General features: G+C 34.3%; 1 protein-coding gene across 1 annotated transcript; it reads left to right on the top strand.

Annotated features, from left to right (window-relative positions):
- The first annotated feature begins 8,617 nt into the window (after positions 1–8,617).
- On the top strand, positions 8,618–26,685 carry LOC100373716 (solute carrier family 52, riboflavin transporter, member 3-A-like). The gene is made up of 3 exons (XM_085500795.1): positions 8,618–8,794; positions 23,353–24,576; positions 26,208–26,685. Exons 1-3 carry the CDS (start codon positions 8,789–8,791, stop codon positions 26,418–26,420), a joined length of 1,443 nt encoding a protein of 480 aa, XP_085356921.1. The 5' UTR covers positions 8,618–8,788; the 3' UTR covers positions 26,421–26,685.
- The last annotated feature ends 832 nt before the right edge of the window (positions 26,686–27,517 follow it).

Raw genomic sequence — 27,517 nt, forward strand, 5'->3', positions numbered from 1 at the left:
GCCAAACCACGTGACCAAACATAATGAATTTCTCAAATCTAAATCTGCTCCATATGTAGAAGCTAAGTACTGAATATGAGAACATTTTACTTGGCGGTTCTGAAGAAGAAGATTTTAAAGTGTTTTTTGCCGTTTTTAGGAAAAACAAAATGGCGGGAAAAGTCACATGACCGCTAAAGTTTTTATTTCTGATATTTATTACACATGAGTTGTACTATATACCATAAAAAAATCTAGACGCCTAGACCCTCAGAAAGTGGTCAAACAACCACTTCCGGTTTTATTTCAATCCAATATGGCTGCCAAACTAATTGGCCAATCAAAATTCTGAAAGCATGTTGCACCAGTTCATATTAGAGACTATCAATATAGAGCAATTTCAGACTATTTGGTTCAGTGGTTTTCTCAAACGGCTTGACGAAAAAAGTTACGGAAGAAAGAAGAAAGAAGATGAAGAAAAAACCGAACAATAAGAATAGGGGCCACGCCCTACAGGCTTGGGCCCCTAACGAGCAATCGTTTTGGCTTTTCCGTTCAACTCATCGGAACACTGGAGTAGTTAGAAAAATGAACACCACTTAACGACCAACGTCGATGGCGTTCCCTATATTACGAAAACAATTCAGGCAACAGACGAATATCTTCTGTGGTGTTGTGGAATTTATACTGTGTCTGCGGAATTGTTGATTGAGGGTTCGAAGCCAGCTGTTAACATTTTGTTAGAAAGTTTCACAATTAAATCAAATATCCAATGATACCAGTATATTTATTTCATTATTTTAACAACTTGCAATGGTGTTAGTTGGTCAAACACGAGTTCTTACACCTAAATATGTATCAAATATTTATCCACACATTTATTCTCTCAATTTAACAACCTTGTAGAGGTGGAAATTAATCAAACAACAGGTATTTACTCACAAATATAATGGTCAATATTTGTCCATACATTCATTCTGTCAATTTAAGAACTTGTAATTGTTGGAATTAATCAAATGAGAGTTGTCTACACCAAAATATTTGTCTGCACATTTATTCTCTCAATTTAACAACTTGTAATGGTGTAAAATAATTAAACTAGAGCTGTCTACACCAAAATAAGTCTAAAATATTTGTCCACACATTTATTCTCTCAATTTAACAACTTGTAATGGTGTAAAATTATTAAATGAGAGCTGTCTACACCAAAATAAGTCTAAAATATTTGTCCACACATTTATTCTCTCAATTTAACAACTTGTATTTGTGGGAATTAATCAAACGCGAGTTGTTTACACCAAAATAAGACTCAAATATTAGTCCATACATTTATTCTCTCAATTTAACAACTTGTAATGGTGTAAAATAATTAAACGAGAGCTGTCTACACCAAAATAAGTCTAAAATATTTGTCCGCACATTTATTCTCTCAATTTAACAACTTGTAATGGTGTAAAATAAATAAACGAGAGATGTCTACACCAAAATAAGTCTAAAATATTTGTCCGCACATTTATTCTCTCAATTTAACAACTTGTAATGGTGTAAAATAATTAAACGAGAGCTGTCTACACCAAAATAAGTCTAAAATATTTGTCCACACATTTATTCTCTCAATTTAACAACTTGTAATGGTGTAAAATAATTAAACGAGAGCTGTCTACACCAAAATAAGTCTAAAATATTTGTCCGCACATTTATTCTCTCAATTTAACAACTTGTAATGGTGTACAATAATTAATTGAGAGCTGTCTACACCAAAATAAGTCTAAAATATTTGTCCGCACATTTATTCTCTCAATTTAACAACTTGTAATGGTGTAAAATAATTAAACGAGAGCTGTCAACACCAAAATAAGTATTAAATATTTGTCCACACATTTATTCTCTCAATTTAACAACTTGTATTTGCGGGAATTAATCAAACGCGAGTTGTTTACACCAAAATAAGACTCAAATATTAGTCCATACATTTATTCTCTCAATTTAACAACTTGTAATGGTGTAAAATAATTAAATGAGTTGTCTACACCAAAATTAATCTCAAATACTGTAAAAGGGTTAATTATTCACTGGGTTTTAATTTCGCTTATTTCGCTGACTGCAAAAATGCGCTAAATTAAAACCCAGTGAATATGTAAAATTTAGCATAGAACACATTATCTAAATAATAAAACCGTGAATTTAAAACCCACTGAATATGCCTGAAATGCTAAATCAGCGAAATTTAAACCCAGTGAAAATTAACCATTTTACAGTATTTGTCTACACATTTATTGTCACAATTTAACCACTTGTTAATAGTGGAAATTACTTAAACACGACTTGTTTAATCAGTTGACATCAATGCAACTTACCCGCAGACAGTGCACAACAGAGTATCATTATTGAGCAAATATAAACAGGAACGTGTCTTGGCATTAGGTTTAGGGTCGGGTCAGGTATGGGCAACGGAATTATTAACAGGAACGTGTCTTGGCATTAGGGTTAGGGTCGGGTCAGGTATGGGCAACGCAAATGGCAAACACCCAATTGGCAAAATGTACACTAACGGGTTATGCCATGTATATAGTTTACACAAGTAAAAACACAAAATTGCCAATTTTTTGGACAATTGTAACTCAATAATAGAAATATGTTGTATTTCTATATATATACACACTATATACTCTTATCAATTGCAAACACAACCAGTCAATCCAAAGTGGTCTTGTGGGTTGGTTCTCTACATAGTGATCAGGAGGAGCCGGGTTCAATTCCCTTGCCTGCCCATCTTTTTCTCGCAAACACTATTTGGCAATAAAGCTAAATATGACAACAAATTGTTCAATTTGCATGACTACCCACATAGCTCAGTTGATTTGTACTATGTCAGCAATGTGAGCGATCGCTGGTTCGAATCCAGTATGTTTAGTTAGATTTTTGAATGCTAGTGAAGACAGTGCTCCTATGAATAGGACTTAAATCCTATTATTTGTGTCACCTATTTAACGTGACAATCACAGCACATATCATGGTGCCCCTTAGAAACATAATACATGACAGTGCGCTGGGAACTCAAAGATCGCAAGTTCGAATCACGGATTGGACACTCCTACAAAAGACATGAAAGACGTTAAAAACATAAACAGCGGATTCAAAAACTCAAGTCAGAAAAACAGAACACAAGAATACTACCTCACATAGAAGCCAGTCGAAGTCGACGAAGAACGAACACAGTTGACAGCTGTAGGTCACGTGTAACAACAGACACGAGGAGCATGACCTGGTATTTTTTTTAGATTTTATTTTTTATTTTTTTCATCTGTTTTTTTTTAGTTTAAAAAATGTGAGCTGGCTGGAGCCTTCATCCCTTGTCTATTTCTTACACTAGATACCAGCCGATACCCCCCCCCCCCCCGCTCATAGAGACTGCGTATTACAGTTGATTATAGTTCTGGGCTCCCTGTGGTCCTGCCCGCGTTTCACAACTTGTCTATATTTAGTTTTATGCGTCATTCAAGATGGCGGCCCCCTAATAGTAAATATCGCATTTATTTTATTATATCAGATGTGCGCCAGCTGACTGTGCCTCATGCTTACAAACCTCTGCTGAACGTGAATTTGCATATGACTACTTGACAGCGGATCAATTGACATTAAAATGATTGACATGATTCATTTTCGTTGCTAGCAGATAAGTACAGTGTCCCATTTCTGTAACAGTTTACTCAAACGTTCATCACAAGCTTCCGACATATTCTGTAGTCGTGTATTATGTTTGGGACAAACCATTGGGTGGATTTTCGGGAAAACTTGACTACGCCTGTACTTTCCCGAGCTATGTATTGCATCACACTCCAAGTAGAGTGACTGTGATTGTACAGGGAAATTTGAGCCTCGATCTGAGCTCAGACCACTAATAAACTGACTGGAAACGCATATTATATCAGCAAATAACACCGAATAAACGGCAAGGTAAAGACTATGTCTAATTATAGTAAATACGTACTGCGTGCGTGACTCGAACCGGCGCTCGCGTACGGCACCTAATCGCCTAGCTTCACGCCACTACACGTCTTCCCCTTGGCCACCGGGCATCCCCAAAAAAGGATGCTTAATGACCGAGCTTATTACGTGCAGAGAACGTGAAACCCGTCCACGCGATACGCGCCACACAGCATGGCCAGAATGCGGCAAAGGCCTTCAGATCTGGCTGTAGTAGGATGGTACAGCATTTTAACAGTGAATAAGTACTGAGAAATAATTTTTAAACTCATAGTTGCTGTCGACATAGGAAGTAAAGTAAGCAAATAACACCGAATAAACGGCAAGGTAAAGACTATGTCTAATTATAGTAAATACGTACTGCGTGCGTGACTCGAACCGGCGCTCGCGTACGGCACCTAATCGCCTAGCTTCACGCCACTACACGTCTTCCCCTCGGCCACCGGGCATCCCCAAAAAAGGATGCTTAATGACCGAGCTTATTACGTGCAGAGAACGTGAAACCCGTCCACGCGATACGCGCCACACAGCATGGCCAGAATGCGGCAAAGGCCTTCAGATCTGGCTGTAGTAGGATGGTGAAAGTAATGGTACAGCATTTTAACAGTGAATAAGTACTGAGAAATAATTTTTAAACTCATAGTTATTCACTGTTAAAATGCTGTACCATTTTTAAACATGCTTACCATGCTGTTAATTTTTAAACTCATAGTTATTCACTGTTAAAATGCTGTACCATTACTTTCACCATCCTACTACAGCCAGATCTGAAGGCCTTTGCCGCATTCTGGCCATGCTGTGTGGCGCGTATCGCGTGGACGGGTTTCACGTTCTCTGCACGTAATAAGCTCGGTCATTAAGCATCCTTTTTTGGGGATGCCCGGTGGCCGAGGGGAAGACGTGTAGTGGCGTGAAGCTAGGCGATTAGGTGCCGTACGCGAGCGCCGGTTCGAGTCACGCACGCAGTACGTATTTACTATAATTAGACATAGTCTTTACCTTGCCGTTTATTCGGTGTTATTTGCTTACTTTACTTCCTATGCCTATTATATCATCTTTCCAAAAAGTAAACCGAGGCGAACGTCAGATCAAAAGAACAACCCGCATTTCCAGTCTGTTTATTAGTGGTCTGGGATCGGAGCGCCGAATTGAGCTTGGATCCGAGCTTCTATTCATTTATACAAAACTTCCAATCATACTTTGGACGACTTACCACAAGATATGGACTAAGTGAATCGTTTAAAGGGCGGCAGTCGCGTCGCCGTGCCGCGTCCTGTTCGATATGGCACTCATAGCGACGTATACAACGCATGTAAAATACATTGTTTATTTACATGAAATTCGAACACGCGCTGCGCGACGACCACCGCGCTTTAAGCAAATATATAAAAATGTAACAAAAATGGTAACTAAATTGAAATTGAGCAAAACTTTGGGAGTACCTGTATCGATTCAGACAACTAGAGTTGATTGAAAAACACGTGTGTATTAATTTTAAAAATACCACAAATACCTTACCATTCTTCTGCCAGTGGTTGGTGAATGTTTTTTTTTTTTTTTTGAACAAGCCATGGAATATTTTGAATTAGAGTGCATATGCAAGTTTATCTCTACTAATATCAATCAGCTAAATCATACAGAAAAAGCAGAACTAGCAGATACAGTGTTACAGTAATACGTAGAACACCACGAGTATGGATATTTTGATATTACTGATCAAACCCGGCCTGTAATTTCATCTGATCAAATGAGAAATTATTCATCCAATTTGTGTCACATGGCATTGCATTTATATGGCAGTTGAATAACACTGCCAAAGAAGGGGATTTTGATAGATTAGTTTCTAATTATATTTATAATCTCCCATATTTTTTATACCCTTTCAAATCTGAGCAAGTACTTCATTAAAAAAATAGATTATATATTGAAGACACAATTCATATTAATTTATTAGAGCAAATGAGTTTACGTGTTTTGGAAAGATCATTTACAAATGCACGGGACTGAATTGGGTGCAAAATAGAGTCTGATTTAATTGTGGAACATTCTGTACGCAATCGAAAAGATTTTATAAGGGGTTTGGGAACTAACAAAAGTGAACAGGCAATACTAAGGGTGACAAATGCAGCGTGTACTGTTCAGTCTATTGTGTCTACTTTTGATGATTCCTTGAAGATTGAATCTGTTTCTTCTTGTCATTCTTAGCCTGAAACTGAGAATGACAGGAAAAAAGTATTAGGTATCTTGAGAGAAATACGTCCATTTAAATTTGTCTCTGGACGTACATTTAAAAGCTTCCCCTCAACTCTAGAACATCCGCATCAAAACATTGATAAATCGAAAATTTCTATTTCCATGAAGCGAAATATCATGAGATTTTCAACTGGAATGCCAGTTGAATTTGAATAAACATTATTTCAGAATGGGTACTGTGATCCAAATTGAGCTACTCAGGCCAATTTTCCAAAACTTCAAAGATTTTGCTTTGTATGTTGGGTGTGGTGTAACATTTATGAGAAACGAAATGTTTCCATCTGGGGGGGGGGGGTGTATGTTTCATACTGGACTTGTTCTTGACAGCAGAGCTCTTTTGACTGCCTGGTTGTTTGTTTTGTTTAATTAAAAGCTATCTGTGTAATGCTATGAATGTCCCTGCAGACCACCAGTGTAGTTTTATAAATTGTTGTATTTGATGTAGTGCTGCAATCACTATTGTCTGGATGCATGTAATCTGATGTAATTCACATTCTTTACTACTTTGCATCCTGTGTTTTGTAAATTGTTGTTGTGCTAAATTATACAATTGTTTTTTTGGTGTAAACATTACAGCTACATACGTGACAGACTGAAGTTTTACAAAATTATTCATGAAGTGCAAACTTGTAAGGTTTACCAAGGTTTCATACTAAACACAACTTTCAGTAGTGAAAATGTACTGATTGGTTTTCAGATTCATTTTTCACTTTTACCCATATTGTGAATGAATATTTGCAATGTCAAATGGCTGTCCATGCTACCATCTTAAATTATATAGCCTGTTAGATTAGGCATGAATTAATAAATACTAATATACATTGTTTCTTTATTGTTTTAACCTGCATATACCCCCAAAACTTCTTTCCAACTTTGCACCATGTTGCTGACCATCTGTGTACTTTGTATTTCCCGAAATTAGCAACCTTAAAGCGCGGTGGTCGTCGCACAGCGCGTGTTGGAATTTCATGTAAATAAACAATGTATTTTACACGCGTTGTATACGTCGCTATGAGCCCCATATCGAACAGGACGCGATGTGACGACTGCCGCCCTTTAACCAACAATATCCCAAAATTGAATTTATAGGACCCTTTCAGAATTTTTAGGGCTGTGAAAATAAAACAAAACATTCTATTTATTAAATATTTTGTGGTTGCTCAGCGCTACAAATTTTCAAGAATCACAGCCATATTCATAGTGATGCAAATTGGGAATGCAACTGTACACATAAGATTTGTTATGGAATCATGTATAAAATTGTGATTTAAACCTGGCCAAGTTTAGAGCTGAGACAGTTCTCGCATGTACATTGCTTTGCATATATTGAGCAGCATTTACATTTCCAGAGCTTAACTTTTTGCTCCTGAAATTAATTGTATTCAAGATAACTAAACGTAGACATCTGTTTTACAGTATTCTACAATATCCTGATTTAAATCTTTGTCATTTGAAGCAATATCAGATGAATTGAAGTAAATTACAGCTGATGCTTTCTGACCAGCTCTACCTGCTCGCCCTATTTGCTGGAAGTGCTAGTAATCATTTAGTGATCTTGGTAGTTTAGCATGAATCACTCTTCAATCACTGTACTATCAAAACCCATACCATGTTGCTTGTTTTTGAGCGGCCGGATCGCCAACCAGCCTACCGGCTTGTAACATGGTATGACCATGGATGCAATAAGAATTACCTCCATGGTATGAAATGTCCATGACTAAAAAATAACGGAGCTTGTAATCAAAACAGCTGATTCCTTCCTGCTCATCGCTTCTCATGTGCAACAATGTTGTTCCGCCTTCCACTCATATTTTTTTTTTTATTAGACGCATAAAATCCTTAGGAAAGGATAAAAAGGGTCTTACAGAAAGAAATTAAAAAAAAAATACAATCTAAAAAATAAAACAAAAAATAAAAACTTTTCTAAAAAAATAAAACAAATCAAAAACAATAAAGACAATTTGCAGCCAATAGTGAATACAGAATATAGAATGAACACAAAATGTAGCCTAATACACTGATAGTTGTTGCTGTTTTGTTCCATAGCTGTTTTTAGGAAGACAGCTATAAAGGCTGGTATATGCAAATACACGTACGTAAAAGGTTTGTGAGCGTGAAGTATGCGCCCTCTGTGTGGAGAGTAACCGTTGTGTCGTCACCGGAAGCGCTGTTCCGCACAATCGGTGTAGAAGACGCCGAACTGCAGCGTCAATGTACTAGTAACATAAAAAAAAGCAATAAAGCTGTCGACTTTCAAAGAAAAAAAGGTGAATTAGTCATAGTGGTAAATGGTTGTGGTGAAAATCCATGTCGTATAATGATTATTTAAAATATCTTCAGCCATGGAACTAAAACACATTAAAAAAAAACACGTATTTTTTAATGCCCACTTAAGGGGCATTGACCTTTGACTTTTAAAGGCTAAATAGGATTGACCTCCCCAGTAATCACGCGTACTTATTTACGTTGTAGTCATTTTAGTATGGGCCAGATTGATTGTGATCGCGTGGTTAGTGACTAGTGGAACCGTCAAATGAGTTGTACTATAAATACGTTCTCAGATCTGTAAATGAGGGTAAGTGTCTTGGATTCCTGTCACAATATTCCATCTAAACGCTAGTATACATCTCACTCCCGAATTTTTATAACTATCCGTCACTCAGTAAAGTGACTTCATGTATACTATGCTTAAACCGAAAACATGTCATGTAGTTTTTAGATGTTGTGAGCGAACATACCTGAGCACTAAATCTATTAACGTACTACAGTTTGTATGTCACAACGAGTGGTGAACGCGACTCTGCTGACTTCGCTCGTCTCACTCTCAGATTTGATGCGTAACGACATGGCTGCACGTAACGCGCTGTCACAGTCATGTAGTCGTTAAAAAAAAATACATCTTTGCTATTCTAGAATGTACTTTGACCGTACTAACTAACCAAAGCTTGGTGTTGATGAAAGGCCCAAAAAGGCACTACCCCTTTATTGGAAGACGCCAAATAAATCAAAACGCCTTGAAATGTGTCGACCTGGTCATCACCATGTCTGATTCATGAATACTATACGTACGAATGTAACCATTGACGTGATGTTCCCATGTGTTGCACATCCTTTGCCAGTACCCAGTACGTTGTGTTTAGCTGAAGACATTCACACCTTTTCCATAGACATGTGATTGTTCAAATCAATCACGTTGTTTGCCTTATCACAATCATCAGGGTAGTAAGTATCCTCATGGAGCTTCTCTTTTCAGCTGCATGATATCCAGTTTATCAGACATTGTAAAAACAAGGAAAACATACTTTTGTACCTGCATATACACAACCATTACCTTCCATGACACAACCATGCAAGAACAATTCACACATGTTATTTGTACATTATTTTTATTATCATGACATCAATTATCAAACTAAATATTGCATGTTGTGAAAGCTGTAACAGTATTCTAAAAAAAAAAAAATCACTGACATGCATGGTTACTTTTAATTGGTTCTTGGCACTATGTCGCAACCATTCAAGATTCATGGCATCAAAAATCAAATATATCAAAACACCATCCAATGTGGTTTTAATTGAAAAAAATTATTGCTTATGAAGACAAATTTTCACTCTTCGATTTTGTTTTTATTTACGGTTGCTAAAAAGATGCTGCGTTCTGTCAAAGTTTGCAAGGTGCACTTCAAAAGTTCTATGTTTTTTGTGAAAACACCATTGTCTGCCTTGAACGGATGGCACTGCCACTAACAATTTGTATTAACACTTTGGTAGAAAATTTACATGGATTATTTTTTGGTAAGGAATTATGTATAATTATTTGTCCAATAAGTAAAATAATCTCAAACTCATATTCTAATATTCATGATTGTATGTGAGAGAAAAATAAAGTACTCTAAGTACTTTTTTTGGTGGTGGGGAGGGGGGTTGTACTGATACATCTTGGCAAATGTAATTTGAATGGCCTCTCCATAATTTGTTATGTATACAAATGTTTTCAAAAGTGTTAATCCTGTGTGCTAACTTCTTACTACCTCTTACTGTTGACTAGTTGTTGAAAGGACCGATTTTGATAAACCTGTGATTGAGTCATTTTGAAGACTAACATTGCTGTTTAAAAAATGGCTTCTCGTCAACTTGTAGAACTACATTCAAATCTTGGCATTGAACATTCAGAGTTGAATGTGACAGAAAAGTAAACTACTCCATGCATTCTGGTTCTCAAAAATATCAACTTACGAGTTGTTTTCATTTTATTTTATTTTATAATTTTCTGATTCTTTGAAGAAGAAAAAAAAGTCACTCATGGTTGTGATGAATGCAAAACTGCTAATTTGAATATTCAAATCTGGAAGTTCCCTGGTAAACCTGCTAAGTATTATTTTTAGTGCGAAATAAACAATGCCATAAAAGGAAGTTTAATCTTCTTTTATTTTAGCTCCAAAGTTACAGCTATACTGTTTCATTTCCTGCACACTACTTACTCGGTTGTTTGGAAAAAAAGATACCTGGAGCAATATTTATAAATGTTTATAAGTGGATACAATTTATACAACTTTTAGCTCATGCCTACCTCAAAAAAAAAAAGTTACTGGTCTCTGTTATCATCCGGCATGTCAGCTTTCATCTGCTTTGTTACTAGGATGATTGAGTGTTAGAAGTTATTATTTGAAAAAAACACAATTGATAAATTTTTCAGTTCAACTGATAAATATTTATTGAACCACAGTGACTGTGGTTGGACCAATCACTGGTACATGGTGCATCATGTATATTGATGGTTTGCAGATTCATGATGTGCATGTGCTCAGTACAGACTTGAGAGATGTGCGCACTGATGGCCCTCATCCCTCTATTTTATTTGTTATAATACTGTAAAATACTTTATTTTCGCTTAGAATTAATTTTCGCTATTTTCACTGATCAAATGATTCAGTGAAAATAAAATCCAGCTATTATACCTTTTTTCCTATATTTTACTTTCAACTTGACAGAAATCAGTGAAAATAAATTCCATACAAAACACCCAAAAAGTTTTTCATCGAAAATTAATTTCACAGTAGTTTGTTTTATGTATACTGTAGAATACTTTATTTTCGCTTGGAATTTATTTTCGCTATTTTCGCTGAAGGGATGATTCCGTGAAAATAAAATCCAGCGAATATACTTTTTTTCCTATATTTCACATTAAACTCATCAAAAATCAGTGAAAATAAATTCCATACAAAACGCCCAAAAATCCTTTTTAGCGAAAATTAATTCCAGCGAAAATAAAGTATTCCACAGTACATGAAATCTTCATGGTTATAACTAAGCTAAACAATTCTGTATTGATCTTGTTTTAATCATGATTATAAAAGAGATTACATAGAAGTTCATGGACACATGGATGTACTAAGAATCCATGATGGACATAAGATCCACATAGATATAATGTCATGTGTACAAGTTGTGCGAGGAAATCGAAGGTCGAAAAAAAAATCCTAAATAATAAATTGCACTAGTCTCTTACTGTAATTTTTTAGACCCCAGTGTTCACCCCAGTTAAGGTAGCGGGACTGTTATTTGCATACATGTTTTCATCTTCAAATTGTGACCAAATGACTACAAATAGACCCAGGAAAGTATACATTTTTGGAATCGCCAGACTTCAAGCTGTTCAAAGGTGTGTTTGTGCCATGCCCGTATCATTCCTGTGTTACTAGTACTTACTTAATCAAAAGTGAAAAATAACTTTTTTTGTAAAAAAAATAATTCAGCATTTATGCTGGTGATAAGAATTTTTTTTTTCACTTTTCCTAGTTGTTCAATAGTCTAGTAAATTGAATGTGTCTGGTCAGTTTTATTCAAGCAACACGTTTTGAAAAATGTTCCATAGACTTGTGATTGTTCAAATCAATCACGTTGTTTGCCTTATCACAATCATCAGGGTAGTAAGTATCCTCATGGAGCTTCTCTTTTCAGCTGCATGATATCCAGTTCATCAGACATTGTAAAAACAAGGAAAACATACTTTTGTACCTGCATATACACAACCATTACCTTCCATGACACAACCATGCAAGAACAATTCACACATGTTATTTGTAAATTATTTTTATTATCATGACATCAATTATCAAACTAAATATTGCATGTTGTGAAAGCTGTAACAGTATTCTAAAAAAAAAAAAAAATCACTGACATGCATGGTTACTTTTAATTGGTTCTTGGCACTATGTCGCAACCATTCAAGATTCATGGCATCAAAAATCAAATATATCAAAACACCATCCAATGTGGTTTTAATTGAAAAAAATTATTGCTTATGAAGACAAATTTTCACTCTTCGATTTTGTTTTTATTTACGGTTGCTAAAAAGATGCTGCGTTCTGTCAAAGTTTGCAAGGTGCACTTCAAAAGTTCTATGTTTTTTGTGAAAACACCATTGTCTGCCTTGAACGGATGGCACTGCCACTAACGATTTGTATTAACACTTTGGTAGAAAATTTACATGGATTATTTTTTTGTAAGGAATTATGCATAATTATTTGTCCAATAAGTAAAATAATCTCAAACTCATATTCTAATATTCATGATTGTATGTGAGAGAAAAATAAAGTACTCTAAGTACTTTTTTTGGTGGTGGGGAGGGGGGTTGTACTGATACATCTTGGCAAATGTAATTTGAATGGCCTGTCCATAATTTGTTATGTATACAAATGTTTTCGAAAGTGTTAATCCTGTGTGCTAACTTCTTACTACCTCTTACTGTTGACTAGTTGTTGAAAGGACCGATTTTGATAAACCTGTGATTGAGTCATTTTGAAGACTAACATTGCTGTTTAAAAAATGGCTTCTCGTCAACTTGTAGAACTACATTCAAATCTTGGCATTGAACATTCAGAGTTGAATGTGACAGAAAAGTAAACTACTCCATGCATTCTGGTTCTCAAAAATATCAACTTACGAGTTGTTTTCATTTTATTTTATTTTATTACTTTCTGATTCTTTGAAGAAGAAAAAAAAGTCACTCATGGTTGTGATGAATGCAAAACTGCTAATTTGAATATTCAAATCTGGAAGTTCCCTGGTAAACCTGCTAAGTATTATTTTTAGTGCGAAATAAACAATGCCATAAAAGGAAGTTTAATCTTCTTTTATTTTAGCTCCAAAGTTACAGCTATACTGTTTCATTTCCTGCACACTACTTACTCGGTTGTTTGGAAAAAAAGATACCTGGAGCAATATATATAAATGTTTATAAGTGGATACAATTTATACAACTTTTAGCTCATGCCTACCTCAAAAAAAAAAGTTACTGGTCTCTGTTATCATCCGGCATGTCAGCTTTCATCTGCTTTGTTACTAGGATGATTGAGTGTTAGAAGTTATTATTTGAAAAAAACACAATTGATAAATTTTTCAGTTCAACTGATAAATATTTATTGAACCACAGTGACTGTGGTTGGACCAATCACTGGTACATGGTGCATCATGTATATTGATGGTTTGCAGATTCATGATGTGCATGTGCTCAGTACAGACTTGAGAGATGTGCGCACTGATGGCCCTCATCCCTCTATTTTATTTGTTATAATACTGTAAAATACTTTATTTTCGCTTAGAATTAATTTTCGCTATTTTCACTGATCAAATGATTCAGTGAAAATAAAATCCAGCTATTATACCTTTTTTCCTATATTTTACTTTCAACTTGACAGAAATCAGTGAAAATAAATTCCATACAAAACACCCAAAAAGTTTTTCATCGAAAATTAATTTCACAGTAGTTTGTTTTATGTATACTGTAGAATACTTTATTTTCGCTTGGAATTTATTTTCGCTATTTTCGCTGAAGGGATGATTCCGTGAAAATAAAATCCAGCGAATATACTTTTTTTCCTATATTTCACATTAAACTCATCAAAAATCAGTGAAAATAAATTCCATACAAAACGCCCAAAAATCCTTTTTAGCGAAAATTAATTCCAGCGAAAATAAAGTATTCCACAGTACATGAAATCTTCATGGTTATAACTAAGCTAAACAATTCTGTATTGATCTTGTTTTAATCATGATTATAAAAGAGATTGCATAGAAGTTCATGGACACATGGATGTACTAAGAATCCATGATGGACATAAGATCCACATAGATATAATGTCATGTGTACAAGTTGTGCGAGGAAATCGAAGGTCGAAAAAAAAATCCTAAATAATAAATTGCACTAGTCTCTTACTGTAATTTTTTAGACCCCAGTGTTCACCCCAGTTAAGGTAGCGGGACTGTTATTTGCATACATGTTTTCATCTTCAAATTGTGACCAAATGACTACAAATAGACCCAGGAAAGTATACATTTTTGGAATCGCCAGACTTCAAGCTGTTCAAAGGTGTGTTTGTGCCATGCCCGTATCATTCCTGTGTTACTAGTACTTACTTAATCAAAAGTGAAAAATAACTTTTTTTGTAAAAAAAATAATTCAGCATTTATGCTGGTGATAAGAATTTTTTTTTTCACTTTTCCTAGTTGTTCAATAGTCTAGTAAATTGAATGTGTCTGGTCAGTTTTATTCAAGCAACACGTTTTGAAAAATGTTCCATAGACTTGTGATTGTTCAAATCAATCACGTTGTTTGCCTTATCACAATCATCAGGGTAGTAAGTATCCTCATGGAGCTTCTCTTTTCAGCTGCATGATATCCAGTTCATCAGACATTGTAAAAACAAGGAAAACATACTTTTGTACCTGCATATACACAACCATTACCTTCCATGACACAACCATGCAAGAAAAATTCACACATGTTATTTGTACATTATTTTTATTATCATGACATCAATTATCAAACTAAATATTGCATGTTGTGAAAGCTGTAACAGTATTCTAAAAAAAAAAAAAAAATCACTGACATGCATGGTTACTTTTAATTGGTTCTTGGCACTATGTCGCAACCATTCAAGATTCATGGCATCAAAAATCAAATATATCAAAACACCATCCATTGTGGTTTTAATTGAAAAAAATTATTGCTTATGAAGACAAATTTTCACTCTTCGATTTTGTTTTTATTTACGGTTGCTAAAAAGATGCTGCGTTCTGTCAAAGTTTGCAAGGTGCACTTCAAAAGTTCTATGTTTTTTGTGAAAACACCATTGTCTGCCTTGAACGGATGGCACTGCCACTAACGATTTGTATTAACACTTTGGTAGAAAATTTACATGGATTATTTTTTTGTAAGGAATTATGCATAATTATTTGTCCAATAAGTAAAATAATCTCAAACTCATATTCTAATATTCATGATTGTATGTGAGAGAAAAATAAAGTACTCTAAGTACTTTTTTTGGTGGTGGGGAGGGGGGTTGTACTGATACATCTTGGCAAATGTAATTTGAATGGCCTGTCCATAATTTGTTATGTATACAAATGTTTTCAAAAGTGTTAATCCTGTGTGCTAACTTCTTACTACCTCTTACTGTTGACTAGTTGTTGAAAGGACCGATTTTGATAAACCTGTGATTGAGTCATTTTGAAGACTAACATTGCTGTTTAAAAAATGGCTTCTCGTCAACTTGTAGAACTACATTCAAATCTTGGCATTGAACATTCAGAGTTGAATGTGACAGAAAAGTAAACTACTCCATGCATTCTGGTTCTCAAAAATATCAACTTACGAGTTGTTTTCATTTTATTTTATTTTATAATTTTCTGATTCTTTGAAGAAGAAAAAAAAGTCACTCATGGTTGTGATGAATGCAAAACTGCTAATTTGAATATTCAAATCTGGAAGTTCCCTGGTAAACCTGCTAAGTATTATTTTTAGTGCGAAATAAACAATGCCATAAAAGGAAGTTTAATCTTCTTTTATTTTAGCTCCAAAGTTACAGCTATACTGTTTCATTTCCTGCACACTACTTACTCGGTTGTTTGGAAAAAAAGATACCTGGAGCAATATATATAAATGTTTATAAGTGGATACAATTTATACAACTTTTAGCTCATGCCTACCTCAAAAAAAAAAGTTACTGGTCTCTGTTATCATCCGGCATGTCAGCTTTCATCTGCTTTGTTACTAGGATGATTGAGTGTTAGAAGTTATTATTTGAAAAAAACACAATTGATAAATTTTTCAGTTCAACTGATAAATATTTATTGAACCACAGTGACTGTGGTTGGACCAATCACTGGTACATGGTGCATCATGTATATTGATGGTTTGCAGATTCATGATGTGCATGTGCTCAGTACAGACTTGAGAGATGTGCGCACTGATGGCCCTCATCCCTCTATTTTATTTGTTATAATACTGTAAAATACTTTATTTTCGCTTAGAATTAATTTTCGCTATTTTCACTGATCAAATGATTCAGTGAAAATAAAATCCAGCTATTATACCTTTTTTCCTATATTTTACTTTCAACTTGACAGAAATCAGTGAAAATAAATTCCATACAAAACACCCAAAAAGTTTTTCATCGAAAATTAATTTCACAGTAGTTTGTTTTATGTATACTGTAGAATACTTTATTTTCGCTTGGAATTTATTTTCGCTATTTTCGCTGAAGGGATGATTCCGTGAAAATAAAATCCAGCGAATATACTTTTTTTCCTATATTTCACATTAAACTCATCAAAAATCAGTGAAAATAAATTCCATACAAAACGCCCAAAAATCCTTTTTAGCGAAAATTAATTCCAGCGAAAATAAAGTATTCCACAGTACATGAAATCTTCATGGTTATAACTAAGCTAAACAATTCTGTATTGATCTTGTTTTAATCATGATTATAAAAGAGATTACATAGAAGTTCATGGACACATGGATGTACTAAGAATCCATGATGGACATAAGATCCACATAGATATAATGTCATGTGTACAAGTTGTGCGAGGAAATCGAAGGTCGAAAAAAAAATCCTAAATAATAAATTGCACTAGTCTCTTACTGTAATTTTTTAGACCCCAGTGTTCACCCCAGTTAAGGTAGCGGGACTGTTATTTGCATACATGTTTTCATCTTCAAATTGTGACCAAATGACTACAAATAGACCCAGGAAAGTATACATTTTTGGAATCGCCAGACTTCAAGCTGTTCAAAGGTGTGTTTGTGCCATGCCCGTATCATTCCTGTGTTACTAGTACTTACTTAATCAAAAGTGAAAAATAACTTTTTTTGTAAAAAAAATAATTCAGCATTTATGCTGGTGATAAGAATTTTTTTTTTTCACTTTTCCTAGTTGTTCAATAGTCTAGTAAATTGAATGTGTCTGGTCAGTTTTATTCAAGCAACACGTTTTGAAAAATGTTCCATAGACTTGTGATTGTTCAAATCAATCACGTTGTTTGCCTTATCACAATCATCAGGGTAGTAAGTATCCTCATGGAGCTTCTCTTTTCAGCTGCATGATATCCAGTTCATCAGACATTGTAAAAACAAGGAAAACATACTTTTGTACCTGCATATACACAACCATTACCTTCCATGACACAACCATGCAAGAAAAATTCACACATGTTATTTGTACATTATTTTTATTATCATGACATCAATTATCAAACTAAATATTGCATGTTGTGAAAGCTGTAACAGTATTCTAAAAAAAAAAAAAAAATCACTGACATGCATGGTTACTTTTAATTGGTTCTTGGCACTATGTCGCAACCATTCAAGATTCATGGCATCAAAAATCAAATATATCAAAACACCATCCAATGTGGTTTTAATTGAAAAAAATTATTGCTTATGAAGACAAATTTTCACTCTTCGATTTTGTTTTTATTTACGGTTGCTAAAAAGATGCTGCGTTCTGTCAAAGTTTGCAAGGTGCACTTCAAAAGTTCTATGTTTTTTGTGAAAACACCATTGTCTGCCTTGAACGGATGGCACTGCCACTAACAATTTGTATTAACACTTTGGTAGAAAATTTACATGGATTATTTTTTTGTAAGGAATTATGCATAATTATTTGTCCAATAAGTAAAATAATCTCAAACTCATATTCTAATATTCATGATTGTATGTGAGAGAAAAATAAAGTACTCTAAGTACTTTTTTTGGTGGTGGGGAGGGGGGTTGTACTGATACATCTTGGCAAATGTAATTTGAATGGCCTCTCCATAATTTGTTATGTATACAAATGTTTTCAAAAGTGTTAATCCTGTGTGCTAACTTCTTACTACCTCTTACTGTTGACTAGTTGTTGAAAGGACCGATTTTGATAAACCTGTGATTGAGTCATTTTGAAGACTAACATTGCTGTTTAAAAAATGGCTTCTCGTCAACTTGTAGAACTACATTCAAATCTTGGCATTGAACATTCAGAGTTGAATGTGACAGAAAAGTAAACTACTCCATGCATTCTGGTTCTCAAAAATATCAACTTACGAGTTGTTTTCATTTTATTTTATTTTATAATTTTCTGATTCTTTGAAGAAGAAAAAAAAGTCACTCATGGTTGTGATGAATGCAAAACTGCTAATTTGAATATTCAAATCTGGAAGTTCCCTGGTAAACCTGCTAAGTATTATTTTTAGTGCGAAATAAACAATGCCATAAAAGGAAGTTTAATCTTCTTTTATTTTAGCTCCAAAGTTACAGCTATACTGTTTCATTTCCTGCACACTACGTACTCGGTTGTTTGGAAAAAAAGATACCTGGAGCAATATTTATAAATGTTTATAAATGGATACAATTTATACAACTTTTAGCTCATGCCTACCTCAAAAAAAAAAGTTACTGGTCTCTGTTATCATCCGGCATGTCAGCTTTCATCTGCTTTGTTACTAGGATGATTGAGTGTTAGAAGTTATTATTTGAAAAAAACACAATTGGTAAATTTTTCAGTTCAACTGATAAATATTTATTGAACCACAGTGACTGTGGTTGGACCAATCACTGGTACATGGTGCATCATGTATATTGATGGTTTGCAGATTCATGATGTGCATGTGCTCAGTACAGACTTGAGAGATGTGCGCACTGATGGCCCTCATCCCTCTATTTTATTTGTTATAATACTGTAAAATACTTTATTTTCGCTTAGAATTAATTTTCGCTATTTTCACTGATCGAATGATTCAGTGAAAATAAAATCCAGCTATTATACCTTTTTTCCTATATTTTACTTTCAACTTGACAGAAATCAGTGAAAATAAATTCCATACAAAACACCCAAAAAGTTTTTCATCGAAAATTAATTTCACAGTAGTTTGTTTTATGTATACTGTAGAATACTTTATACTGATGGCCCTCATCCCTCTATTTTATTTGTTATAATACTGTAAAATACTTTATTTTCGCTTAGAATTTATTTTTGCTATTTTCGCTGAAGGGATGATTCCGTGAAAATAAAATCCAGCGAATATACTTTTTTTCCTATATTTCACATTAAACTCATCAAAAATCAGTGAAAATAAACTCCATACAAAACGCCCAAAAATCCTTTTTAGCGAAAATTAATTCCAGCGAAAATAAAGTATTCCACAGTACATGAAATCTTCATGGTTATAACTAAGCTAAACAATTCTGTATTGATCTTGTTTTAATCATGATTATAAAAGAGATTACATAGAAGTTCATGGACACATGGATGTACTAAGAATCCATGATGGACATAAGATCCACATAGATATAATGTCATGTGTACAAGTTGTGCGAGGAAATCGAAGGTCGAAAAACAAATCCTAAATAATAAATTGCACTAGTCTCTTACTGTAATTTTTTAGACCCCAGTGTTCACCCCAGTTAAGGTAGCGGGACTGTTATTTGCATACATGTTTTCATCTTCAAATTGTGACCAAATGACTACAAATAGACCCAGGAAAGTATACATTTTTGGAATCGCCAGACTTCAAGCTGTTCAAAGGTGTGTTTGTGCCATGCCCGTATCATTCCTGTGTTACTAGTACTTACTTAATCAAAAGTGAAAAATAACTTTTTTTGTAAAAAAAATAATTCAGCATTTATGCTGGTGATAAGAATTTTTTTTTTCACTTTTCCTAGTTGTTCAATAGTCTAGTAAATTGAATGTGTCTGGTCAGTTTTATTCAAGCAACGCGTTTTGAAAAATGTCCTGAATTTGAATTTCTGTTTTAGTCGCATTGCCCCCAACTCAAACCACAACACATTGGTAAATAATCCATGAAATATTTTGTCTGGACACATTCAAGTTCCTCTCATTGTCACCTTAAAGCTGTGAAAATTTGGTGTTAAACCGACGACAATAAGTATACGTTATTTTTTGTTAAAGACCTTGTATTTTGAAAAACATAAACTCCTAGAAAACGACCATGAAGTAACAGCAAAGATTTTCAAGCTTGTTTATCGGCATAATCGATTTATTTTCCCATCAAGGTCTGTTCTAACATGTGCAGGGGCATCCAAATGTGTAAGGCTATTGGAAACCAAAAAAATAAAGGAATGGGATAGCTATAATTCGATAAAATCGGCAGATGAAAACAACAAAATCAATGATTTTTTTCAGTGGCTGTGTGTGTCTGACACATTCATATGCAAATGACTAATCTGTGAAATAAACAGGGCCAGAGACAAACCACTCAAATGTTTGGAAACACTCATTGTGTGTCAGATAGCTACTGATAACACATCCTAACATTGCTTTGTCTTGAGTTAATCTTTGAAACTTATAGGCACACAGATTAAACCTGTGTTGTTGATTTTGGAAAACACTACTGAAGCTGCCTTGCTTCCCTTCAGAAAATCTACATTTTAACTAACTTACATTCTAGGTTACGTTGACTTTATCAGATGAAAGTGTATAGTGCATTTCATCAATTAATAATTAAATGTGAAAATCGTAATTTTCAACACAAATAATAGTCTCGCTACGTAAATTTGCATAACAGTTAATTTGCATAAATAATAATATCTAATATGCATATATTACACTATTGTTTCTCAAAAGTTCAGTCATGGCATATCACATATTACTTTTACTAATATCTGACTTGTAACCATTTTCATCCCCTCCTGGGGATGTTGTGTGTTAATAAATAAATAAACTGTGGTCAAGTACAGTGTATGATATTCAACCTAGATATAGTAATTAAGGGAAGGTCGCCAACAAATTTTGAGCTTGTGGAAGGAATATATATATATATATATTGATTAAAGATACTATTGTATATAATGTTCACTTGTGAACGTTTTGCCATTATATTCATAGCTATTCATTTCGGTATGCCATTCCTAACATGACAATCAATGTGAGCATATCTATTGATATTGTTCTTGAGAAAAAATGAACTGATGATGAGACTCTGTGCTACTTCCTGTTATTCTGCAATCTACCCTTTCTGAATTTGCTTTATGGTAGTATAACCATAGAATTAACATGTATGATTTTGACTGGTTGCTTGTGGTGCTGGTAAAAAAAAAAAAAATCGGCCTTGGTTTGGACCTTCCGGCCCCACGTGTAATGTTAATATATTGAATATACAATGAATGCATGACAAATGTATCTTATTCACAACTTATTTTTCGTCTTTTGCATGACATTTTTCATGATTTACTGTAGAATACTTTATTTTCGCTTGGAATTAATTTTCGCTGAAAATAAAATCCAGCGAATATACATTTTTCCTATATTTTACATTCAACTCATCAAAAATCAGTGTAAATAAATTCCATACAAAACACCCAAAAAGTCTTTTCAGCGAAAATTAATTCCAGCTAAAATAAATTATTTTACAGTAACACCGTATTTGACACAATGCAATAGATGTCTAGAGTTCTCCCAACTTAGAATATGATTTGTTTTAAACAGAAACTCATCGACAGTGCAAAACTAGACTAACAAAAGTCTGGACTTCTTTTTTGTTTTTAACTTGATCATAAAAGCCCTGTAAGACGTATATGGACCCGAGAACGAGTTAAAAATTGGTTGGCACAAATAATCTTTTTTGGCCACAACGATTGTTGTGCTTTAAAAATCTACCCACACAAGTCTCCACTTTTTACATGTTTTCTTTGTCATTCTCTGATTGTCAATATCTACTAATTGGACTCTGCTCCTTTCATGTGCAATGCTGTCCTTGGTCTTCCTTCAATATAACAATCAATTTTTTTTTTTTTTTTTTTTGTGAAAAAGTTTTCAATACAGTGTAACAATGAACCTAATTTGCATACTGTAAAACACCTTTAAATAGCCACATACCATTTTAGTGAATTTGACTCAATGCACGAGTAACTGAATCTTAAAGCGCGGTAGTCGCCGCATTGATTTTCCCACAATTCAATGTGCTCTTAAAATGGTAATCACAAGTATGAGGTTTGACCTGTGCGCGACTTGCATTGATTACCGCCGGTGACTCCTTCGATACCTTCCTATAACATAAAAATTACTTAATTAAAACTTGGAAACGTCTCAGTTCTTACTCGTTGATCTGCGCAACAGTCAAATAAGCCATCTTTGTTTATATGAGACCCATACCGCACTTTAATTTATCTAAAGTGCCAATAATCTTACTGTGAGAATATACTATATGAGCTAAAATAACTTGCTCGCTAAAAAGACATGTTTTACAGTATTTAGGTTAGTTTACATAATCTGGTGTTCGTTCACACACAAAATTTGGTCAAGCCTAAAATTTGAGTAAGCCTAAGGCTTTCCAATGTGAAACCACCTAATACAATGATTTGAATAAAATAGTGATTGACAGTCATTTTGAAGACATGTTTGACATGCTGTAAGTGTTTAAAATCTATGCCTTCTTGTCAGCTAATAGGTGAGAATTACCCTTAAATCTTGCCTAGTAAACTTAAATCTAGTAAATTAATGTCAAAATCATAGAAAAAAAAATACACCATGCATTCTGACTGTCCAAATGAATGATTTTGTGGAGTTTTTCAGGATACATCATCATGAAGTGAGATTTAGTGAAATCTGGTCGACATTTTGTCTTTTATACACCCAGAGCCACAATTTAAGGTTATATGATGCTCTCTATTCGTTGGGCAGTTTAAATTGCTACTGTCGTCACTCAGCACGTGTTCAAAAACAATGTGTTTGATTGATTGGGCAGTCACATGATTGATGCAAAGAATTTTTGAGTTATTACTGTTTTGCTATACAGTGACATATCTGCACAATTATTTATATCCTAATACATATTTTTTTTTGTTCTCAACAGATTAACTGCAAAATGGATGAAAAAAAAGAATCTATTTTGGTGGGCATCTTTGTCTGCTTTGTCGGCATGGCGTCATGGATCGATATCAATGGCGTGTGGGTGGAACTGCCATTAATGGTGCACGTTTTACCCGAAGGCTGGAATCTTCCTTCCTATCTGATTATCATAATACAAGTAGCTAACATTGGACCTTTACTTTTCATTCTGATCAGCAAACTTACCAAACTTCAACTTGAGATTCCTACAAACTATATTATTATTTCCATTGGCGTTGTGGCATGCTCGCTACTTGTTGTCTTCTGGGACAAGACAACGCATCTGTTTGGGGAAGAACACAGTACAGCATTGTTTGTGCTATCTTCGTTCTTGGCGGCCGTGGATTGCACATCGTCTGTATCCTTCTTAGCATTCATGGCTATGTTTCCATTAAAGTTCATGACACCTTACTTTGTTGGAGAGGGACTTAGCGGACTTATTCCAGCGTTAATTGGACTGATTCAAGGTGGAGGGGGTAACTCTGAGTGTCTGAATACATCATATACTAACTCTACCACCAATTTTACAAGCTACCAACAGATTTACTATCACCCACCGCCACGATTTTCTGTTGAAGTCTTCTTCTCTATTCTTGTCATTATGTTGTCCTGCAGCCTCATATCGTTTGTGATGTTAAACCACCTGCCATTAGCAAAACGTCAAATGATACAAAATACTGATTTGAAGACGAAAAGAATGAGGGGATACGATATTGTTGCTGATAACACTGATGAAGGTGTCTCTATAGAGATGGTCAACAAACATAAACATTCAACTGTAACTGAAATAAATGCAGAGAATTTAAAATATGGTCAGATAAAAACACGTCTGAAGTCTGCACTGGACGCTGAAAAGATCAAACCGAAGAATGCCATGTCATCTTGGGATTGGCTATTATTGATGACCATCCAAATGTGGACCAATGCTCTGACCAATAGCGTAATGCCGTCTGTTCAGACGTATTCAGCGCTCCCTTATGGCAATATAGCGTATCATCTTGCTGTGACATTGGGTCAGATGGCTAATCCCCTCGCCTGTCTGGTTGTGCATCTCTGTCCAACCAGAAACAATGGTATTATCAGTTTGATAGCCTTCCTGGGCACGGCTGCTGGTGCGTATGCGATGTCAACCGCATTGAAAAGTCCATACCCTTACCTCTGTGGCAGTATGGGCGGAGAAGTTTTGGTGGTAAGTTGCTTAATAACTCCAGTGAGCTGTGGACAAATTTGTTTATGGCTGACTGAATCAGTTAAGATGAAGTATAGCCATAATTTTTTTTATGCCAATGAGTTTAAAATGGTAACTACTGTAAAATACTTTATTTTAAGACGGGTATTTTTTTTGCTAAAATGACTTTTTCAGTGTTTTGTATGGAATTTATTTTCACTTCTTTTTTTATTTTTATTTTGATGAGTTGAAAAAAAAATATATTTGCTGGATTTTATTTTCGCTGAATCATCCCTTCTGCAAAAACATTGTGAAAATAAAGTATTTTACAGTAGGTTCTGTCCTACGACCAGGTAAATCGAGACATAGACTTGATGAAGTAAGTAACAGATAGTGTAGTAACGAAAACCAACTCCTGTAGTCTATGGATAGCTGTTTGTTATTGACGTTTCAATCAAACACACCTCGAAATCACCATCAGAGTTACACCATCTCTCCTCCAGTGCCGATTCTATCCTGATTAGTACCTGTGTCTGGTAGACACATTGATAATGAAACCAAGCAATCCATAAACAGTCCAGTCTACTTGTTTCTCATTACTACTTTGTATGATGCCAATGTCAACATTTCCTTTTAGATTTGGCTACAAAAAATATTGTTACTTATTTCCAAATCAAAGACAAATTTCATATCCACTTAGTAAATTGGGACCATTATTGGTTAATTTATGCAAATTTTTTAATAATGGCTTGTAGCTTATTTTAACGTGTTTGACAGTATTAATACCTGGTAGAAGCCCCTCTATTCATTTTGAACACTGACTCAATAAATATCATATTTGCTTCATTGGTAACATGTGCACTTTACATAATTGACACAGGAATGTTTTATGGCCAAAGTATGGAAATATACTACCGTAAAATCTGTATTAGAAGCTGCATCCATTCATTTTGAACAATTGAGAACCAAAAATCCATGATTTCTCATATGTGTAGATGTTCTAATAGAAACTGTATCCCTTCTGTTGCATTGTACCATTTTAATAGAAACCATGGCTTCTAATACAGATTTTACAGTAGTATACGCTTCTAATGAGAGCAAATATGGTAGACGAACCAAACTACCGTACCAATCACGACTATTATCAAATGAAACACAATTTTTACAGGCATATTTTAAAGAGTATCGTCGACGCCCAGCAAAAAACACTAAATGCTTGGCAGCATGAAAGGCTATGTACAATGGCGCATACGAATGTGATCAGATACTAAAACGTCATACCGGTAGCTTTGAAAAGTACCCGGATGTGAAATATGCTTATTCGTTATTTATTCCCCTCCATGAATGGCCTCCATGGTGTTTAATTTTAAGCTACAGTTATAATTAAAACAAAATTAAACCACTGCAATATTATTATTACAGTTTGGAATATACACAACTATAAATTAAGACCGCATTTAGGTTTGCTTCAATATGAGAAAGGAAATGCCTGACACAACAAATAATACACGTTAAAACCAATTGGTACTAATGTATGGGATCAATGCCATTAATGATGATTCTGTATGCTACGCCATCAGGTTTGAAAAAATAAAAACCATAAAATAAAAAATTGAGACTTTATTCCATTCCTTTCTATTTGTACAATGTAGGTGCTGGCATGGATTATGTTAGTTGGATTTCTGACCTACGTCAAAGTGATGATTTGCGTTAGATGTCGTGATAATGGACGCAGAGCATTGATATGGTGCGGTGCCGTAATGCAGACTGGATCTTTAATCGGTTCTATTATCATCTTTCCTTTGGTCAATACTTTGCATTTATTCACTATAAGTGACCCTTGTTCCAATACATGTTGGGACTAGTTATGTGCAATGTTTGTTATGACTGTAATTTATCTCCCTCTTTACTATACTCTATGTCAATGATGAATGTTACTAACTAGTAAAAATGGGAAAAAAAAATTACTGTAAATTCTTGATATTTTGCACATACTTTGAAAAAAGCAAGTCACAAGGAATATTTTTTTGTGAAATCATGAGCTCGAGAAATTTGATGATTCAATTTGACATCAAGTTGCAATCGCACTTGAAATTAACGCAACGCGAATAAATTTCGAAATTAAGTAAATGTACTTTCTGTGATGGTATTTATTGATTTGTTAGTGTTTTGGGATAGATCATGTTTTATTGCATGAATGTGCATGCATTGCGAGAATCATGTTGGATTTATTTCAGTGCATACCCCCCTGTGTTGCTGTATTATTTTACAAATTGTGAATGCATGCAAGTCAGAACATGATTTGTATAAATTATTAACGTTAAAGAGGAAAATAATGGGGTAATGAGGATGACCAGCTTATCTAACAAGCTCAGCCTGAAAAGACTAAAGACATTCATATTTCAATTTTTTGGGGATTCCCCTTTGAAATAAAACTTTGTTACTTGTGTTTAGAAATATTTTTTTTAACCATCATAAAATTTAATAGTATTTATTGTAAGCAAGCATACTTGTTAAAAGTAATACTACATATCAATACACTGTAAATTATTATCATTTTTTAGCTCCGCTGTCGACTTTGTCGAGCGGAGCTTATCATATGAGTGATTGTCCGTCGTCGTCCGTGTCAATGTTTTACTTTTTCGACTTCTTCTTGAAAACTACAAGCCTGAATGCTTTGATACTTGCTGTATATGTACCTTGGGTAGACCTCTCTTAGATTTGTTCATTTCATGTTGATATCTTCAATTCTCTAATTTTGGTGAATATTTTTGTCATTTTTGGTAAAAAGTGATATTTTCGACTTCTTGTTGAAAACCGCAAGTCCAATTGCTTTGATATTACATATATAGGTACTACATGTGACCCTCTCTCAGATTTGTTCATTTTGTAATGATATCTTTAATTCTCTAATTTCGGTGAATATTTTTGTAATTTTTGGTAATAAGTGATATTTTCGACT

This window comes from Saccoglossus kowalevskii, chromosome 6, assembly GCF_978046115.1.
Source record: "Saccoglossus kowalevskii chromosome 6, keSacKowa6.1, whole genome shotgun sequence".
Lineage (NCBI taxonomy): Eukaryota > Metazoa > Hemichordata > Enteropneusta > Harrimaniidae > Saccoglossus > Saccoglossus kowalevskii.